We start from the raw sequence: 21,581 nt of genomic DNA on the forward strand, positions 1-21,581 counted from the left end.
AAAGTGTTCCTTCCCTACATGATCTCCATTAATTTCTTCTCTTAAACAATCCCTATGAGGCTTAAAAATTCAAATCCCAACACAGAACATATTACTGCCATTTTGTCATTTACTGTTTTATAATTACTCTTCTCCAGACTTAAACTGAAAGCAAGGGCAGATTTTGTGATACATTTTTCTTGCTTTCCAGCTGTGGTCAATAGAATAATGTTGGGCACACCATAGGTGCACAATAAATTAAAATACTTATAAAAAGGGCCATGGCCAAATCCCCTGCAAAGGATCTCAAGACTTGCCCCATATACCCAAAACCAAAAAGGCAGAACACTAACACCCTCATGCCAGAAATAAAGAACACACATTCTATGATGCAATAAATCCAAGATCTTAACAGAAACCAAATATGAATTTTATGCAATTCTGGCACTGGAACTAAATGAATTTTACTACATCTGGCTTCGCTTTTTAACCACATTCGATTTGATTTTCAAGAGACTCTATGTGTTTCATGGTGGATTTAAATGAATTACACTTATTGAGTATTGATTCTTTTGAAAAGTACAACAAAATGTTTCATCTTGTCTCAGATTAGCAAAATGGGATTCATTCTACCCACAGAAATGTAGAAAGATAAAGGATACACAAGACAACTAAAGGACTACGTCTAAGGGTTCTAGGAGCATCTCTGTTCTAGTGTTTGGTCTTTGACCCTGGTTCCTGACACAGAGCTCCTAAAACTCTTGTAATTTCCTTAGTGATAAGGCTGATAGCTGCCTACATGAACTCTTAAATACCTTGGAATTTCCTGGATGATAGGAGTGCTTTTTGTTCTACTGAAGCAACTCTTGGTGGGCTCCTGGATGGGGGCTGGTCACCAAAAGACCAAGCATGATCAGAAGCTTGGAACTTTCAGCCTCACCCCCTATCCTCCAGGAAAGGGAAAAGGGCTAGAGATTGAGTTAATAATTGATTATCCCTAAAGTGTGTGGCTCAGAGAACTTTCAGGTTGCTGGACACATCAAGGTGCTGGAAGGGTGGCACTCCCAAGCAGTGCATGAAGTGTTGTACTCCTTCCCCATACCTTGCCTTATGCATCCATCTCACTGTTCCTGAGTTGTATCTTTTTATGATAAACCAGTAATTCAATTAGTAAACTATTTTCCTGAGTTCTGTGAGCCATTCTAGCAATTTACTGAACCTGAAGAGTGGGTCATGAGAATCTCCAATATATGGCTAGTCAGTCAGAAGCACAGGTGACAACCTGGACTGCAACTGGTATCTGAAGTCAGGGCATTCTTGTGGGACAGAGCCTTTAACCTGTGGGATCTGATGCTACCTCCAGGTAGACAGTATCAGAATTAAAGTGAATTATAGAGCGGGGTGAGGGTACAGCTCAATGGTGGAGAGCATGCACAGGTCCTGGGTTCAATCCTCAGCACCTCCATGAAAATAACTAACTAAATAAATAAAAAACCTAATCCCGTTCCCAAATAAATAAATAAAGTGAACTGCAGGAGAGTCAATCAGTTGGAAAACTGACTTCACTTGTGCAAGAAATCCCCACACATTTGGTGTCAGAAGTGGAGTAATACTGAGAGTAGCAGTAGAGTGTTGAGAGAAGGAATAGTACTTTATTTTCTTTCACTCTCCCAACTAGATTTTTAACTGAAAAGAACTTTTAACTCCAGTACCTGGAAAGATTTTTGGCCTAGGGTAGGAAAGGTAAGGTACATGTTTGCTGAATGAGTACATTTTCTCATATACATGATACTGTAATTAGTGGCCAGGTTCCACAAACACTTTATAGCTAATATGGCTAAAACAAGTAGCATTTCAGCACCCTGAAGGTAAAGGAGTGGTCCTTACTTGTATATCTCATGTTCATTAGTGTATGTTTAACTAGTTAACTGAACAAGAGAATAAGCCTTTTTCAATGTCTGCTTAAACAGCGTTTGTAACTGGTAACTTAGTTTGTAAGTCTAAGAGACATACTGTGTTTTTAAGCAAAAATATGTTCGTGGCTATTCAAATTCTAATCTAGAAGTCAAATAGCTACTGACACACAGTCAAATTACCTGACCTCAAATATTATTATCAAGGCACCTACATTTACAAGAAACAAAAATCAAATTCCTAATCCTGATATTTAGGACCACCACAATTAAATCCCAATTACCTTACATGCCACTCCTCTTCTTCATGCATGCTATACTCCAGCTAAAATGAACTCTTTCCTTGTCTCTGGGGTCTACACTTACCTCTCTTTATATCTTGAATTTTTTGTCTGCTTAATTGGAATGTCTCTTCACCCAGTTCCACAAACTCTAATTTATCCTTTATATATCATCCAAATGGCACCTCCTAATCCTTTCCCACTTCTAGAGGTAATCTTTCCATCCTCTCAACTCTTATAGCACATTATCTAGACCTTCTGGACTCCATTTACAACTTTGCTTCAGGAGTATGTAGTTATGTATCTATTTTCCCTACCCCTACTTAACAATTAAGGGCAGGTTCTATAACTAATTCAACATTTTCCAAAGTATGTTCCATGGAATTCACAACATTAACAAATAGTAAAAAATAAAAGTCTCATGGTCAAAAAAGTATGGGAAATAAACATCTCAGAATCTTTTAACATACCTAGGCATACTGTAAATCTCTAATGATACAAAGCATGCCACACCCAAAACTTATTTGGTCTCTGAACTGTATGGGTTTTTAGCAGCACATCTCACAGGACTGATATTTCTATAGCACACCCTTTGAGACACACAGCCTCAGTAACTCAGTAGGTATTCAACAAATACTTGTTGAATAAATGGGTAATTGACCCTACTTGACAAAGAACTCTCCCATAAAGGTAGCCTGTCCAAAAGGAAGGGAAGACTCCAGAAGAATGACAGGAGAGAAAAATAGCAAGAAAGAAGTGCAATGTTCTCACAGCAGCGCAGTGAAAATAAATATTTATGACAACAGAAAAAGAATTTACTATTCCAGCCACTTTTTAGATGTAGAGGACATATTCCAAACCACACAGGAATTCCTGTTTAGAATGTCCCTCTTCGGGTGATCATTTAGAAACACTGCAGGTAGAATCTTTACAGCATTTCTGTCAGCTGAGGAAATATCTTGTACCTTGATTTTGTTGTATGAAAGTGTTTACGTTGAAAAGGAAGTCTCATAGGACCAATAAGATTTTTTAAAAAGTAGGGTCAACACTTATGAAATTTCATGGATTCAAAGCAAAATTTTATATTGATCTAACCTCTTTCTCAATGTGGAAAAATCAAAGCACAATTAAATCTATTAGTGCATTCAAACCAGGATGCATAAAAACTAAATAATCCTCGACTACATCCTGATCTCTGTTTTCCACAGTTCTCCAACTGCCGCTAAGAAAAGGAAGCAAGAGAAAAAGACACTCCCTGATTTGTCCTACATCTTGGGTACTATGGCAGTAGCAACAGGAAATGGCAGCAATGACTGAGGTTTGTTTTTTGTTTTCTTTTTTTCCATCTCCCTCTAAAGAGACCAACTTTTCACTTATGGATAAAAACTTATTCAAGAGTAGAGTCCACTGTATGGTTGAAAAGATAACTGCACTTCTTAATCATAAATATTAACATTTAAATGTAACTATTAAGGTAATATGCTTTTAATTTTGATGAAGTAACAAGCTACATGTGGTCAGGAAAGAGAAAGTCACATGAGTTAAAATCCATAAGCACATTCAAGGTTGCTCTATAAACCCGTTGGACATAGGAGTAGTCTGTCTCTATCACCACTAGTAAGTTAAGTGAATATTACCAGCTGTCATATAACTGGAGTCACTGAGTTCAATTAAACCTTAATTTGGTTTAACCACTTTACCAAATGACTAGACCCTAGAAAGCAAAATATACTATAGATACTTCTCTACTTCCTGTTCTTCCCCCATGTGGATGGGGGACAGAAATTAAATATATTTTCAAGGAAGTTACACGGACTCATGCAAACATTAAAAGAAAAAAAGATATAATATAGTTCAAAACAGAACTGGGAATATCCGGATTCATGAGCTCTAAGGTTACGCCTTATGAACTGTATGACAAAATAACAGTTTTCTACTAACAGCTGGCTGGTCATGTAACCCATTAAGTAAATTAAAGATTTCAACTTCATAAACAGTTTTCTACCTTTATAAAAATGTGAAAAATAAAACAAGGAACTACAGAACTACTTAGCTTCTTGCTCAGGAACACACAGTAAAAGCTTTTAGTAAAAAGAATGTCTCCCTGCTCCTGTGTCGATCAATAAACAGATGGCACAATTTTAGAACTAGAGAACTTAATGTAATATATCTTCCGACACTTGAATCTGAGGAAATGCAATTACTATATCCAAATTTTTTTGTAATTATACCCCTTCACTCACATATTACTATTTTATTACAATTTATTATAACAATGGCACATATTTTTCCTCAACACATTACTATCCAAAAGCTGACAGAAATCCAAAACATAGCTAACAGTAACAAATGAAAAGTTCCCAGTTATAAAAACTGTGGCATTCAAATTTTAAGCCAAAAAACAAGAAACAAAACAAAAAACAAAATCTGCTGCATCTTACGCATAAAAAAGGATCCAATTTTTACTTTTGGAGAAATTCTCTATTGTCAACAGCATTCTCTCGATTATTTCTTATATTGTTACTCAATACGAAACACAAGCACACACGAAAAGGGTCCTTCCTGCCTTCCTGCCTTCCTTCCCCTTTCCATGTCTGTTTTCATTTCTTTCACAAAAGGAGATCCCCTACACGGTTCATTGTTCGGTGGCCCAATTACAATTTTCCTATTCTATTAGCTCAAACATCACGGCTTCTTACACTGGATTTCCCTAAATTTAATTTTAAGTTTCAGAGAATGAAAACACTCCAGAAAACACATTAGAATGTCACTGTCTCACACGTTAAGGATTCCCTAGCTAGCCTTTAGGGAGGGTTTTTAATACACTTCAATTCCTCAAGACCTGAACCCAATTTTAATTTTAGTTTTGCCTCTCTTTAGACTGAAGGGCTTTGTAGGCCTTTATTGTCCTAAAAAAATACTAGTCTTTTCAAATGCAAGGGTAAACTGGCAGGCACGCTGAATGCCACTGCTAATCACTAGCTAACGGAGTCATTAGTCCACGAAGAGAAGCCCCTGTCGTCCCAATCTCAAGGGGAGACCTTAGAATATTACGCGGGGATCCAGGCGACAAGACGGGGCTCGCCCGACCTGGGTCAGGCTCCTCTTTCCGCGCCCTGAGTCAGCCCTTCCCACCCTCATCCGAAGTTCGTCTTCCAACGCCCAAACCCCCGAGGCTCCCTTCCAGCCGTGCGGGCAAAACCGACGCTCCCGGTCCGGACTCCGGGCTCGCTTCCCTGCCCACCTCCCCACCCCGGCCCCCAGTACACCCCTCCCCCATTTCACGCCCCGCCCGCGCCGCCGCCGGAGCCACCCACCCCTTCGCCTTCCCACCTTTCTTCCGAGGGCTGCTCCCGGGCAGCGGCGAACGCCCGCTTCTCCGCCCGCCCACCTCGCTGCCTGCACCCCGGGCCTGCCACTCCTCGAAGAGCCGCGGGGACCCACCTCGAAGAGCTCGGCCGTCGTGGCCATCCCGGCCAGCTGAGAGGCTCGCCTCGCGCTGGATGCCGTCTCGTCTTCACATGCTGCGCCTCAGCGGCGCCGCGCACAGCTCCCCGCTCAGCTCGCCAGCTCCGGCTCCCGGCCGCCGCGGGCTGCCCCGCTCTCCCACAGAGCCCAGGCGGGGCGGGAGAGCGGCCATGAAGCGAAGCCGCAGACGCCTGTCAGCTGCCTCCCGGCGCCGCCCGCGCCGCTCCCATTGTCACCGCCTCGTACGCCGGAAGTGGAGCTGCGCGGGCCCGGGTGGCTGTCGGGAGGGGTTGGCGAAGGGGCGAGCAGCGGGCGAACCGCAGAGAGGCTCGTCGCTCGGGCGAGGGAGGAACCATGATCCTTGCGGGCCACCGTCCCGGAAGTGGACCCGTGAGGAAGAAAGTAACCAGGGTTGCTGGGGATAAATGAGTTTCTGGAAATTTTAACTGCGAATTCACAGAAGATTGTGTGGCGTGTGTTGGCCAGGAGGATCTCAGAGGTTTTAGTCACTTCACCTAAAGGAGCTAGCTTCTCTGGTGGGGCAGAAAGTGGCTCTGGCAGCGTGAGCCTCGGGGCTTCTGGTTAAGAATACGTCTAAGAAAGCCGGTCTGCGCTCTTCCTCGGTGGCTACGTTAAGAGTTGTGCTGATACTTTCGTGGCTTTACTATGGCTCAGCGGGCAGTGTGGCTGATAAGCCACGAACCGGGAACTCCACTTTGTGGCACAGTCAGATTCTCCAGGTAAGTGCAGATCTGAATCCTCATGCATGATGGATTGGACGTATGGATGGTGTAGCAGTTTTGTGATGCTGTGTACCCCTTGGTCCGACACCTGGGCAAGTTACCTAATCGCTGTTTCATCTGTTAAACGGAGATTGTGGTAACACTACCTCCCCATAGTTGTGAGGCCATTTAAAGTTCAAGTCCTTTTCAGACAAGGCCTAGAATAAATCTGAAATGACAGATTGAGTCATCCAACAAAGTATTTATTGAACATATATTGAGTCATTGTCTAAGGTCCCAGATTAGCTTCCTATCTTTACTTTCAGTCATGAAATTCTTACACTTAAGAGAACTTTAATTATCTTCTAGAGGATAACGCTGGACTAGAGTTTAGCCCAGAGTTCTCAACTGTCCTTATCCAGAGACAGAGAAAGAAGTGGCATTCACCTGCTAGGCCGTTACTGGAGGGCTAGCTAATTCTTTCCTTTTCTCAATCAAGAAAATGTATCAGAACTTGAATGAATAAGGTTCACTAATACATGGGTAACTTTGAATGTATTCTAATTTTTCTTTTTAAAATTATTAGTAAACATCAATATTTTATTAGTAGCATTAGTGAATTAATAGGAAAACATTTTGGCTGGATGTGTTCTTGATCTTTGATGAGAACTGCTTATATGTTCTTTAGCCACACTTTTACAAATAAGAAATATGCTTAGGGAAGTTAGGTGGTTTATACAGAAGCTAATAGCCAATAGATGACTTTGTTGTAGACTTTGGAGTAGAGAGATGAGGAATAGGGAAAGTACTTTTTTTTTAATTAGAGAAAATGTGATCTGACATTTTTGTACATGAGCAAAAGCATCTTTCTTCTGTTTCCCTAAAAAAAGGATGAATTAGTAACTTACTGTTCAGCCTGGAGCATGCAAATCATAAAAGATTATTCATATTTTATTCTTTTTATTACCTTATAGTATCTTTCAAGGCCATAAAGATAAACCACTGTTACTAAGATGTTCTTACATATTTTTGCAGGGGTTGACGAGAAAACTCGGGATACCAAGTGTACTCAGGGTACTAGTGAATCCAAAATGTGGAGGATTAAATTGAACCACTTTTTTCGATCCTGCTCTATTAAGATGGAATCAGAGGCAGGGAGAGTATAGCTCAAGTGGTAGAGTTCATGCTTGGCATGCAAGGGGTCCTGGGTTCAATCCCTAGTACCTCCATCAAAAAAAATAAAACCTAATTACCTCCAACCCAACTAAAAAAAAAAACCTAAACTAAACTAAGATGGAATCAGAGTTTAAAAATCCCATAGAGAGAGGGAAAGAAATTTGTGAAGGGGGTCAAAAGGTACACACTTTAAGTTATGAAAGAAGTCATGGGGATGTAATGTTCAGCATGGTGACTAGTTGAATTATACTGTATTGCATATTTAAAAGTTGCTAAGAGAGTAAATCTTAAAAGTTTTTATCACAAGAAAAAAATTTTTAACTGTAAGATGACAGATGTTAACTGACTTATTGGGGGGAGGGTGTAGCTCAGTGGTAGTGTGCCTTCTTAGCATGCATGAGCTCCTGGGTTCAATCCCCAGTACCTCCCTAATAAGTAAATAAATAAACCTAATTAGCTCCCCCAAAAAAGATTTTTAAAAAAAACTGAATTTATTGCGGTGATTATATTGCAATGTATACAAGTACATCAAATCATTATGCTGTACACCTGAAACTAATAGAATGTTATATGTCACTTATACCTCAATTAGAAAGGGAGAGAGGCAGGGAAGGAAGGGAAGGAAAGAGAAGAAAAGAAGAGAAAAAGATCTTTGCATGCTTATCTATAACAACAACAAAAGAAGCAGTGTGTCTACCAGTAAGAGTACAGATAGATTGTAGGTCATTAACTCAGTGGAATGCTGTGCAGCTGTAGCTTTATATATACTGACTTAGAAAATGAAAAAAGTTAAGTTTCACTACAAAATGTATCATTCTGTTTTTAAAAAATGACGGTATGTTTGTGATTCATTTTGCATGTTTATATTTACGCTTTAACAGCATTGAGAAACCTCTAGAAGGATGCACACTAAACTCTGGGTAGTGGTTACTCCTGGAGGTAGGATTGAGTTGGGAGAAAGATGTGCCCTGTGATAAAAGGAGGAGGAGAGGAGGAAATAGAAAAATAAAAGTTAAAGAAAAAAAAGTCCTTATAGATGTGTAAAACATTCATAGATATACATTCCTTGCCTACCGAGTGGGAATCTGAGTGGCCAAGAGACCAGGATTTTGAATTAGAACCAGGCATTCTACCTATTTTAAAAATTAACTAAATTGAATTTTTTTTCAATAATAGATAATGATACTTTATCATTTAGATGTATTAAATTCACAACAGGTAGTTACTATAGTAGGAATTTAACATGTAATACTTTTTTAGTTGTGGTTTTTGTGTACTTGTGTGTGTATGTTATTGTGTGTTTTGTTGTTATTGGTGTTTGCCTTGTATTTTGTGTTTGTTTTTTCATTTTGGACTTCCAGATTTATTTTACTTGGAAGAATTAATTATGTTTTTGTTTCTATAATGCAGACGGTATCCAACTGTTGAAAAAAGAGCCAGAGTCTTCAATGGAGAAAGTTACGTGCCTGTTCCTGAAGATGGTCCCCTCCTTAAAGCACTGCTTTTTGAACTGAGATTATTAGATGATGATAAGGATTTTGCAGAGAGTCGTGATAGCTGTTCACACATCAATAAAACGTCCATTTATGGGCTCCTGGTAGGAGGTAAAGAACTCTGGCCAGTTGTTGCTTTTCTGAAGAATGGCATGATATATGCTTGTGTTCCACTGGTTGAACAAACTTTATCCCCTCGTCCACCATTAATTAGTATTAGTGGAATTTCACAAGGCTTTGAACTTCTTTTTGGGATACAGGATTTTCTTTACTTAGGTCAAAAAAATGACACTGAGCTATATACAAAATTGAGCCAGTTGCCTGACTTGCTTCTACAGGCTTGTCCATTTGGTACTTTGTTAGATGCCAACTTACAGAATTCATTGGACAGTAATAATTTTGCTTCTGTTACTCATCCACAAAAACAGCCAGCCTGGAAAGCTGGAATATACAAAGGAAAACCACAAGTTTCTATTTCTATCACTGAAAAGGTAAAATCCATGCAATACGGTAAACAGGATGTAGCAGACACATGGCAAGTTGTTGGAGCTGTCACTTGTAAGGTGAGATTTTCTCTGGTATTTGTTTTATCATACCATTTAACTTTTATGGAAAAAAATTAAATTTGCCAACTTTATTTTCCATCATTATGGGACATTCTTGATTCTTATTAGAAATTATTAGAAACAGCAGTCAGTAGATATTAGAGTCATGTGAAATTTTATGATGGTATCTTTTTCTTACTAATTGTATTGATTATATGCGGTTGACCCTTGAACAACATAGGGTTGAACTGTGTGGGTCCACTTGTACGTGAAATTTTTTCACTAAATACGTCGAACATTGAGTACTACACTATCTACAGTTGGTTGACTTCACACATGCAGAACTGCAGATATGGAGTGCTGGCTGTACATTTGTACACAGAGTTTTGACTGCACAGAGGGTCAGCATCCCTAACCCTTGCATTGTTCAAGAGTCAGCTGTGTTTCTGTGTAATGACTTGACCTATTACTACAACCAATAAACGTTTATTATCCTCATAGTTTCTATAGGCCAGGACTTCAAGAACAACTTAGCTGGGAGCTTCTAGTGTGGAAGTCTCTCATAAGAGTACAGTCAAGATTTCAGCTGGAGCTATACTCCCCTGAAGGTTTGACTGGAGCTGGAAGATCTACTTGCAATGTGACCCAGTCACATGGCTGGCAAGTTGGTGCTGGTCAATGGTGGGAGATTTCCACGTGGACTTCTCAGCAGGCTGCTTAAGAATATTCTCACAACTTGGTGACTGGCTTCGCTTTGATCAAATGATCAGAGAGACAGAAAGACAACCACCTGAGGCACAGGTGAAAGCTATTTTTATTACCTAAACTGAAAGGTCACATATCATCACTTCTACCACTTTTTATTCACTGGAAGCAGATCGCTAGGTCTGGTCCACATTCAGAGGAGTGAAATTAGGTGCCATCTTTTGAAAAGAGTAGTGTCAAAGAACTTGTGAAAATACTTAAAGTTTCCATACCTGTTTTTCATTTTTCCCTAGGGGGATGAAATGGACCAATCTCTGACTTAATATCTAAAATCATTTTCAAGGGTTCATGTTTTATTTAAACAAGTAAGTAGGTTAATATAGGGTTCTCTGGTTTAAGGTTAGATAATAGGAAAAGACAATGAAAATAACAATACAGTTAGCAGTGATCAATGCCACATTCAATAATGATCAAAAATAAAAACCTCCAAGAGCATGTCTACAAGTGCATATTAATAGTCTAAGATGTCTTTGTTTTTCTGTTATCTTCCATCATTCACTGTGCTTATGAATGGAAGCTTTTTATATATCATATTAATGTTGAATGGCCATGTACAAATCCAGTAGAAAAAAGTAGATTTCAAGAACAGAGAATTAGGACAGTCCTAGCAGACAAATTGGGTCTTTCTTTTCTTTTTTAACCTCGAAGTGACCGACAAGCTTGTGTGTCATTTTAAATTCACTTCTGTCATGATCAAAATTACATTCTAATTATTAATTTTTTTAGAAATAACTATTGTAAATGTCTCCAAAATTAAGCTGTTCATGGATTATGTCATTCATACCTCTTAAAGCTGTTGAATTCACTTTTCTCGTAAGTTCCATGAAATGAAAGTAGGAATATTCACTATCTCTGTTTTTTTCATTTTGTGGCAATAAACAGGGAATATATTACACATAATTTAATACTAATTAATATGATGTTTAAATGTCTCGGTTCATTGATAGGGTGACCCTATTTTATTTCTCCTGGGAATTTTGGATTGGCTCCTATTCTTAGTCTGATACAAATGATCATGATGGAAAAGTTTCTTCTTTAAAAAACTTATTTCTAAAAATAAAAATAGTGAGGGTATTCTAAAACTTATGAACTAAATGTTTCTTTAAGGTTGTATGTAAATAGTGTAACTGTTAGCCAAACTGTTTTTATTTAAAGAAGTTTTATGGTGAGGTCTATTGTAAATGGAAATAATTATCTACACTTTATCTCAATCCTAGTAGGAAACCTGGTAAACCCAAAGCCAGCGGACTGAGGTTCTAATTCTCACTCCACCACTAATTTCTCTGTCTCTGGAAAAGTTACATAATTTATTCCATCTTTTCTCATTTTTAAATTTAGATAAGTACCTAGGTTCCCTTTGTTTTTTTTTTTTTTAGCACTTTTTTATTGAGTTATAGTCATTTTACAATGTTGTGTCAAATTCCAGTGTAGAGCACAATTTTTCAGTTATACATGAACATACATATATTCATTGTCAAATTTTTTTTTTCGCTGTGAGCTACCACAAGATCTTGTATATATTTCCCTGTGCTATACAGTATGGTTCCCTTTGTTTTTATAATTCCTAGTTACTAGTCCAGATTTATGTATGACAAATTGGTTTAAAGGGTGGTACACAGATTTCTTCCAGAATGAATGTCTTCATCCCATAGTAAATAGCTAGTACTCTGGTATTTTAAATGCCTCGATAACAGATAATTTGTTAGTTATTTCCATAATCGTTGCTATTTCTCTGCTTCCTTTAAGAATGTTAGTGTGTTAGAGGATAATTTAATAAGTATAAACTGAATATTTTAAAATTTTAGTACTATTTGCTATTAATATTTGATCATTTATTATCTCAATAAATACCTGCCAGAAAATAAAACTTTTCTTAAATTCTTGCTATTCACATGTAGAGAATAAGGTAGCAGATGATATAAAAAGTTGGAAACACTAAAATATTCTTAAGTTTTGTGGTAGTTATTTGGCATTTTTATTTTCAAATGGGATCGACATTATTCTGTCACTGAAGGACCTTTATAAGTCACTAGTTATATATGGTACTGTTCATAATGCCTGCATGCTCTCTAAATGCTTGCATTATTTAACTGATATATCTATGAATTCACACATATATCAAGTGGTAGATAAAAAAGTAGAACATTACAACCAAAGGTATGGTTTATAATTAGAAAAAGACATCCATTTAATAAATATTCTTTTAGTGTCTCTTATACCAGGCATTAGAAATACAAAGAAAAATAAAACAGTTCTTTCAAAACACTTATAGCCTCAAGAAGGAAACAAACAGACACAGACAAATACCTGTAGAAAGTGGGCCATTAATGCATAATGCAGATTGTGTGTGATATGTATAAAAGCATAGAGGTGTAGGACATGATTTACTCAGGGAACTGCAAGAATCCAGTATGTCGACAGCATAACTTGCAGGGTAGAAAATGATCAAAGAAGTAAATGGGAGCCAAACAGCAAAAGGCTTTAAAAGTAATACAAAACTGAGGGGGGAACTATTGAGAGGTTTTGACATGGATACAATATAATTAGAATTATGTTTTATTAAGATAGCTCTGGCATTGATGGAGGATGGATTGATTAGAGGAAAGCAAGTCTAAATGTACTAAGAGGGCTATGACAGAATTGTAAGGGCTCAAATCAATGTGTTTGTAACAGGAATGGAGAGAAGTAGCTTTTTAAGGGTTTTAAATGTAAACAGAGGGCTCTAGGAAGCCTTTTCTGGTCTCTAGCTTGGGTGTCTTGACAGCATGATAGAACCATTAACCAGGACAAAGAAAGCAAGGAGAACACTACCTTAAGAGAAAAGTAAGTTAAGTTTTGAAAACTGACTCAGATAAATTAAGAAAATCCTCACTTGGAAGATGTACTGCATCGAAGATCTTGATAATATCTGTTTGTTTGTATTGCAGTGTGATTTAGAAGGAAGCATGCCAAATGTTACCATCAGCTTGAGCCTCCCCACCAATGGATCACCACTTCAGGATATCCTGGTTCATCCTTGTGTGACGTCTCTTGACTCTGCCATTCTGACTTCTAGTAGCATTGATGCAATGGATGATTCTGCATTTAGTGGACCTTACAAATTTCCACTCACTCCACCTCTAGAGTCATTCAACTTATGCTACTACACTTCCCAGGTAAACAACCTTGGAGAAGTTGAGACTTTGCTGATCTTCATAGTTATGAATTCTGTTGTAAGCCAATCATCCATACGTTTGGTCCAGACAAGAACTTTTCATGAATTATTTCCAGAAGATTCAGATTGTTTCCCCTCAATCAGTTGTTGATGACCGCTTAAGCTACTGCTGATCTGGCAGCGGTAGGGGGTTGGAAGGGGAGTCATAGATAAAAACAGGGCGGCAGGAACCGTGGGCAAGTGTCATTGATCAGTATGTCTAGTTCACGTTGTATGTTGCAGGTCATAGAGAACCTAGGGGAGGGGAATCTGGACAAGCAATAGTAGGGAAGAGAATGTATTGCACACCTTTTTAAGGCATCTTTCTTACCTCTGGAAGTAGAGAGAGATGGAAGAATCCCTGTCCTTTGAAGGAATGTAGCTCCATCATCTAGCATCAAAACAGCTTGGACTAACCCATTAGTCATTAGATGTGTATCTGCATATAATGACTATATTACAGCAAGGCTTGTTTCTCAATCACCATTGATATTTTAGACCCATTAACCTGAGAATTATATAAAAACATGTTTATGTTTGTTTCCAGGTCCCTGTCCCACCAATTTTGGGTTTTTATCAAGTGAAAGAGGAAGAAATACAATTAAAAATAACAGTTAATTTAAAACTTCATGAAAGCGTGAAAAACAGTTTTGAATTCTGTGAAGCTCATATACCTTTTTACAATAGGTAGGAATAAAATAACATGATGCCATGATTTCTGCCTTCCTTTGTATGTTCCCACTGCCCTATAATAGTCTTAGCTTTTACCTTATTTTTAAGATCTAAAAATTTTGTTATTCAAATGTATGCTGATTCTGAACCAAAACATAATCATAAAAATAATCTCTTTATTTGTAAATGTGTCTTTATTTTTCTGGTTAAGCTTCCTAATGAATTATAAACTTCAGCCAGTGTAGCTTCATCAGGGATTATTTTACTAATGGCTTTATTTCTAGCAATTCCTCTGTACATACACATCAAGCCTCACTTATCAACTACATGGTGAATTAAGCCAATTATATCATAAGATTACTTCCTCGTCAGTTGTACTAAGTTCGTTCTACAGCATACTTCTTTTCAAAAGACACCTAAATATATAGCAAAATCATAGTTTTAATATTGTATCAACCCATGTGCCTATGTTAACACATTCTATATGATTTTGTAGTTACCTTTAGAATTAATAATGAAATGTAGTCATCACCAAAAATGTTTATTGTGTTTTTGTGTATTTTGAGATAAAATATTCATTATTTGTTCTCCTCTATTCTGTAAACTTGAATACAGATCTGCTTCTATATTGTCATTGTATTAAATACCAGTAGCGAGAGTTGATTTAGATCTCTGAAAACTGTTAATATCTGATCATTTTTTCTTTCCATTGTGTACTTTTCTTTTTTTAAAGAGGACCAATCACACATGTGGAATACAAAGTTAGTTTTGGCCAGCTTGAAGTATTTCGAGAAAAAAGCTTATTGATCTGGATTATTGGTAAGCTAGGTATTATTTATTGATTTCTTTTCATTCATTTGCTGTAGAATCTATTTAATTTAGAATAGTTGATTGGTATATTTGTGTTTTTAGGACAAAAGTTCCCCAAATCAATGGAAATTAGTCTTTCTGGAACTGTAACTTTTGGAGCCAAGAGCCATGAAAAGCAACCATTTGACCAGATTTGCATTGGAGGTACAGCATATTTAAAGGTAAATATACTTATATGGCTAACTACATTAGAAATTTTTCCTTTGTTTCTAAGTTGCATATACCTAATTGATTTTTAATGTTTTCTAGCCTTTTTTTTTTTTTTTAACTTCTGTTTTTTTTGTATGTGCTAAGTCCTCTTTTAGGCTTTAGTGAGATTCTTTTTGTTTAGAAATCATTTTCTATTTCACTTTAAAATCTTTAAGGTTAAAGAGTTTCATAAAACCTAAAAATCTCAACTTAACCTAGTTCAACCCAGCTCTTAGGTAACACATTCAAGGTTTGTATCCAAAGAGATGTAAGATGTAGTCTTCTCTAGGGATTTTTTTCAGTGATACACGTCAGTAATCAACCAGTGCTAACTGCTTTTGGTCTTCCAAAGAAGGAGTGAGCACTTTCAACCAAAGTGGTCAAGGAAAGCTTCATTGTAGACATAGAGTTTAAGCAAAACTCTGAGGCCCAGGGAAGCATGAATATGAAGCCTTGAAAATTGACTAACATTTGTTATAGGTAAAGAAATGACTTAATCAAAAGAATAAAGGATAATGAGGCATGCTTAGGAACCTGTGCTAGAAACAGTAGTCACACAGAGGGTGGATAAGTGAGTTAGGGCTGGATTGTAGAGGGTTTGAATCTGGCTTTTATTGCTATGTTAGACAATGTTATACTTTTTTGAGTATGGAAGTGGTCTCAGAAAGTGCTACTGTATGAGAATCAATCTGAAATGGATGTGAGGAAGGTGAGTGAAGAAAAAACTAGAGACAAAGAAACTATTTTTTAGCTGTATTAGTATTCCAGATGAAAGGTGGTAAGTTAATGATGCTGATGAGCTAGTGTCGTGTCACAGAAAGAGAAAGGAGGGGAAGAAAAAGAAAGAGCTGTGAGAAAGGTAAAGCCTTCGATCTCATTAAATAGAGAGATAAGAAATAATTTTAAGTCAAGATGGTGTCATTAAAAATTTTGTGACTTAAACCAGACTTGAAACTCCAAGAGGGCAGAGACTATGTGAGTCTCATTCATTCATTGTTTTACTCCCAGCATCTAGCTCAGTATCTTGCACATAAATATTTGATGGATGAATGTACTTAGAAGAAAGTTCTATTTCTTAGAAGAAATATGGAGAAAGTTGGGAGGGAGTGGGTTTGGTTCATATCATGTATGTTTCTGGTGATAGAAACTTACCCCAGTGTAGGTGTCCAGTAGGTGGCTAAAAACCCAAAGGTAGATTCTCAAGAGAGCTCAACTGTTCATAGGATCTAGGAGTTATCCATGGAGAAGAAAGAGTTGAGACAGTAGAAATGGATAAAGTTAGAAAAAGGTAGGAGAAAATAGGAGGAAGATGAGGAAGAGTCAGTGAGGGAAATTGAAAAGGTGATCAGAAATGGAGCAGGAAAACCTAAATAGAATGGTATCAAAGAAGAGAGGTTGAAACATACACATAAAAGCAACTAGGGGAAATGATGGTGAAGTCAGAAGTACACTAGTGATACTCATTTCTTCTACCTTGCTTTCAACTCTGTCCACAAACTTTGTTTCAATGATTATTATAAAAATTCCCACTTCCAGATGTTTTTCAGAAAAAAAGTGGGAATGTTAACTATACTGTATATTTTGCAAAGGTAGGGATTATGACTTTTCTATTCATTTTCTTCACCTAACCAGTTACAGTCTCATCAAAAGCATATAATATGTATTTGGGTTCACTGAATAGATTTATTTTTATAGTATCTAGTTGTATGGAAATCAACCTCATCATAACTTTCAGCAGCCAGAATTATACCAAACAAGCAAGCAAAAGCCCTTTACTACTGGTTAATTGTAGTTGCAATAGGGAAAAAATTGCTGAGAAGATCTGAAAATCACATCTATGCATGTGATCAGTTAGTTTGGCAATCAAAAGGAGAAAGTTAGGAAATGAGAGAAATTTGCAAGGAAGGGAGAAGGAGAAAAATGTATAGCAAAGCTATCAGGATATTGTAAAATTAAGAGCTTTTAGCAGCAAAGATGAAGGGAATCACAGCAAAAGGAGACCAGAGTTCTGTAAGCATAGACCTTTCACAGGTTATTTGAATATCACCGTGACTCAGAGACAGCCCAGCACTATGCCTTCAGAGAAGGTACTAACGGCCCTCTCTATTAAAGCATAATATATTAATTGGCATTTATACTGATCCTACCACATTATCAATTAAATCCAGGAACTTATGTTCATTCAATGCATTCATGGATTTCAGAAAGGTTAATTCTATGAAAGTTAAATTTCAGTTTTCTGAAAAATTAAGTAGAGCATCTCATTACCTCCAAACACCAAATAAACTGGTGTTTCTATTTTAGTACTTACATTCTTGTATTTTGCTAGAAAATGTGTATGTTTCTGCCTATAAAAAGAATTATGATCTGAAATATATCACAGCCACATAGCCTCAGAGATAGAAGAGAAGATATAGAACACCAAACACCATAGGGGAAGGAGCACCGGCTTTTGTAGTCAGTCAGGTCTGAGTTCTGATGCCAGCTCTACTACTTACCTGCTGGGGTGCTGAGTGCTTCCATCTTTGAACCTCAGTTTCCTCATTGTGAAATAGAAATACCTTGCATTGTAGATTAGAGTTTATATTAGTGAAGGGCCTGTATGTGTTAAGTACTTCATAATGGCATCCTTACAAAGAAACAACCCTAATACAAAGAGGAAAAGGTGAGTATAAATGTGTATACACGTGCACACACACACACATTATTTGTGATTTTTATTTTGTGAACTGTGAAATAATTTCCTAAAATTGTGTCAAGGGAAAAAATGTGACCATCATATTTACCAAGTAATCACCTCAATTTGGTTTCTCTTGTTCTAGCTTCATTTTAGGATCTTAGATTACACACTCACTGGATGTTATGCGGATCAGCATTCAGTTCAAGTTTTTGCATCAGGAAAACCAAAAATAAGTACATGTAAGTTGTGCAGATTCAAACTAACTTGAGGGAATTAACGTGATGTTATGTTAAAAGAAAGTTAACATGTAACAGAAAAAGATCAGAGAATAATTCCAATTTCTAAAAATTGTGGCCTCATCCCATCCTGTTAACAGTGTGTGTACTTTACATTGCCCTCTGTCTTCTCCTATTAATAAAATGGTCTGGATGAACGAGGATTGATATAGAGGTGCACTCTAGTCTAAAGTTGGATTTGCTTTTCTCTGCTTACCATATACTCTCTTACTGGGCAATTTAGTGAAGTTTTAGTTTTCTCATCTATAAAATGGAATTAGTAGCAGCATTTATCTCAGGGTTGTTACGAGGTTTAAATAAAATTATATTGACCAAGCACTTAGCATAATGCTTGGCATATAGCATGGATTCAGTAAATGTTAAATATGATTATTACTTAAAATTTTAAGTATTTTTAGCAAGTGTTATAGTCCATGAGCATTATTTTACCAACAGGAAGGCAGTAGAAAGGATTCCTGCCTTTGGTGAGTTAGTTGGTGATATATATATATAATACAAATTAAAATATAGAGAGAGGAGACAAAGAGCAGTTTTTAAATTAATTTCAAAATTATTTAATTCAGATCAAATACAGATATATGACGTAGAACAAAAAAGTAGCTAGAATAAGGTAGAGTTAGCTTTTGCCTTATGTATTAAGGAGATATAAGCTATTATATTTAGATAAGTATTTCGTAAACTAAGAGTTAGAATCCCTAAAATAGGAAGGATAGGACACGATTTTGTACTTGAAAGTTTCGAAAAATACAGAACTCAGAACTACTGAATTCTAAGCAATTACTTGTGAAAGGTAATAATAAACCAGAATGAGCCATACTCTTTGTCTCCTTAGGCTTTCCCGTAGCTTCCTCCTACATCATTTTTTGGTTGTTTTTTTAAAGAAATTCATGTATATGGAAGAGTCTTCATAATGCTTTTCTTTTTAAATGAAGGGACAATATAGTTGTTTGGGCAAACCATTCGTTTCGTCTAAATGCCAACAGACTGATATTTTAGGTTGTCTATGGAAAGTATGTTATCTCTTTAGATAATGTCTAAAATAATGTAAGTATTCTTATTAATATTAACTAAACGTATTATGATTATTTTCAGACAGCATAATACAGGATGGGATGTTTCAGTAATACACCTGCTTCTTAATATAAAATACATTGAATGAAAGAGGTCATTCTAAATGGATAATTATGACCAATATTTTATTTCCTTCCTCAGTTAGTTTCAGAATATAACTATTACTTTGTGCAACTATGTAAAACCTTTATTTTGCCATCATCTTGACAATAAAATCTGTATTCATAGTATACAGCTTAGTTCTGAAAATAGTTTAGTCACTAATAACAATTTAATTTAATAGCTACTATTTATTGCTTACTATGTGCCAGGCAAACAGTTCTAAGTATTTAATGCGTGTTAATTCATTAATCCTTACAGCACCCTATGTAAGTGTTGTTATCTCCATTTCACAGATGACAATGCTAACAGAACAGAGAGATTAGGGTCACATAGCTAGAAATGGCAGAATTGGGACTCAGATCCAAGCAGTCTGTCTCTAGAGCCTGACCACTTAACCAGTGTGCTATGTTGCCTCTTAGTGTTACGAGGTTCTCAAACTGAACCAAAAAAATTAAAACAACAAGGTAGTATATCCTACCTATATCCTTTTCATTATGAAGAAGGACATGAAGATGGTAGAAAAGGTGGAACTTGATATTCAGTGATAAATGACAGGAGAATTTACATGTGTCTAGCGCCAAATGAGCATTATCATCTCCATTTTACATATCAGAAAACTTAAATTCAAAGAGCTTGTCATTTATCCGAAACAGCAAAGCTATTAAAACAAAAAGCTTAAACTTGATCAGAACTATAAGAAACCACTGAAGCAACCTTTTTAAAATATTACTGGAAAGTTGGGTATGTATTTCTATCTCTGAAAGCTTGGGTAAAGAATAGCAAGATGAGAATCAGAATTGTGGTAAAGAGGTTGCAGAAAGGAAACCAACAAAACTATGTTTATTATTTTTGTAGCTTAAGTAATGGCTTAAACAATTTAGGGAAAATGTGAGGAAAAATGGCAGATTTGGCATAAATGAGAGATATTAGCATAAATTTGGCATACATAAGCTAAAAGATGGATTCATACATTTAATGAATCCATATTTTTTAAAGTGGTGAAAGTTATAATAATGCCTCAAGAAAATTTGAATTAAAATGAATAGTTCAAAGTATTGCCTTCCCTGAAATAATTGTGTTTCACAATTTTAAATATCATGACTCTGCTCTCTCATTGAAGTTTTATTAAGATAATATAATCTTAACTTTTTTTTTCCCCTTAGACCGGAAACTAATTTCTTCTGACTATTACATCTGGAATTCTAAAGCTCCTGCTCCAGTAACATATGGATCATTAGTACTGTAATTGTCTCATGTTAAATGGTACAAATCTAACATAAATTAAGTCATAGTCATTTATTTTTAATGTGTATGCATATAACCTATGAGTGAAAAGCATTGATTTAATTATAAAATGCTCTTGTTCAGTGTTTTTAGTCTGACTTAGTTTGAAAGAACATTTTAAAGATTAATGTACCCAATTGTGTTACCCTTTGATTATACTCAAGTATGATTCAGAGCATAAAATGTAGTGACTTACTTTCAGCTTACTTTAGGCTATTCCTGGGTTACCCTGCCACACGTGTTTCTTCCTGCCCCTGTGGCAGACGTTGCTAATCAGTCACAGCCCTCTTTCTCCACTGAGCCTTCCTGGATATGAGCTCAGGCTCCTTCTCAGCCAAGAGCTGCAGGCAGCCCCTCCCAATGGATCATAGATGATGTGCAAGATAAAAAAAATTATTTGCTCTTCCAACCTAAGTACTCATACAACGTGTTGTTCCAGAATGCCAAAGACCACATTAGAAAATGTAAACCTCTTGAGAAAACAGCCAGTGGAAACAAAGGAAAATTGTTTAAATAGGAACCTGTTTTTAATCAGAACTATCCAGCTGACTAATAAAGAATCTGCATAATTCTGTTTATGGTGTTTATCTCTGTTTTAGAGTTCCTTTTCAGGCAAGCTTATTAATCTGCCACAATAACATTTTGTTTAGGATATCAGTAAGCATTTTAAGAGGGCTGGGATACCTTCAGAAGATGAGCATAGTGTTTTGTGATTACTGAATATCTGCAGCCAAATTTTAAAGATAAATTTAGATATAATGTTGGTTTTCCATGTTTTATTATATTATAATTCATGAATGAATGAGTTCAGATAAAAATTCAAAAGCTATTCGATGGATAGAGAGTATCATTTAATCTTATTTAACTCTCATGTAGCACATT

At 36.5% G+C, this 21,581-nt stretch overlaps 2 protein-coding genes across 3 annotated transcripts in view; one reads left to right on the forward strand and one right to left on the reverse strand.

Annotated features, from left to right (window-relative positions):
* Positions 1 to 5,878, reverse strand: part of EXOC5 (exocyst complex component 5) — a 49,860-nt gene extending 43,982 nt beyond the window's left edge. For both annotated transcript variants that reach the window (XR_004320722.1, XM_032482094.1), the window contains exon 1: positions 5,618 to 5,878. Coding sequence is in view for 1 of the 2 variants with exons in the window: in XM_032482094.1 (XP_032337985.1) it covers positions 5,618 to 5,644 (27 nt within the window). In the remaining variant the exon portion in view is untranslated. The remainder of the gene's footprint in view (positions 1 to 5,617) is intronic.
* A 137-nt stretch (positions 5,879 to 6,015) lies between these two features.
* AP5M1 (adaptor related protein complex 5 subunit mu 1) lies at positions 6,016 to 21,275 on the forward strand. Its single transcript, XM_006180803.3, has 8 exons — positions 6,016 to 6,381; positions 8,950 to 9,595; positions 13,270 to 13,497; positions 14,083 to 14,222; positions 14,941 to 15,026; positions 15,120 to 15,238; positions 18,089 to 18,185; positions 20,579 to 21,275. The coding sequence occupies exons 1-8, from the start codon at positions 6,308 to 6,310 to the stop codon at positions 20,659 to 20,661; spliced, it is 1,473 nt and encodes a 490-aa protein (XP_006180865.1). The 5' UTR covers positions 6,016 to 6,307; the 3' UTR covers positions 20,662 to 21,275.
* The last annotated feature ends 306 nt before the right edge of the window (positions 21,276 to 21,581 follow it).

Source organism: Camelus ferus, chromosome 6 (assembly GCF_009834535.1).
Source record: "Camelus ferus isolate YT-003-E chromosome 6, BCGSAC_Cfer_1.0, whole genome shotgun sequence".
Classification (NCBI taxonomy): Eukaryota; Metazoa; Chordata; class Mammalia; order Artiodactyla; family Camelidae; genus Camelus; species Camelus ferus.

Bases quoted from the DNA above. Each gene is read 5' to 3' on its own strand.
- AP5M1 (XM_006180803.3), top strand. From the start codon at position 6,308: ATGGCTCAGCGGGCAGTGTGGCTGATAAGCCACGAACCGGGAACTCCA. The intron at 15,239-18,088 runs GTAAATATACTT...CTCTTGTTCTAG, and splicing joins GAGGTACAGCATATTTAAAG to CTTCATTTTAGGATCTTAGA. The intron at 18,186-20,578 runs GTAAGTTGTGCA...TTTTCCCCTTAG, and splicing joins AAAACCAAAAATAAGTACAT to ACCGGAAACTAATTTCTTCT.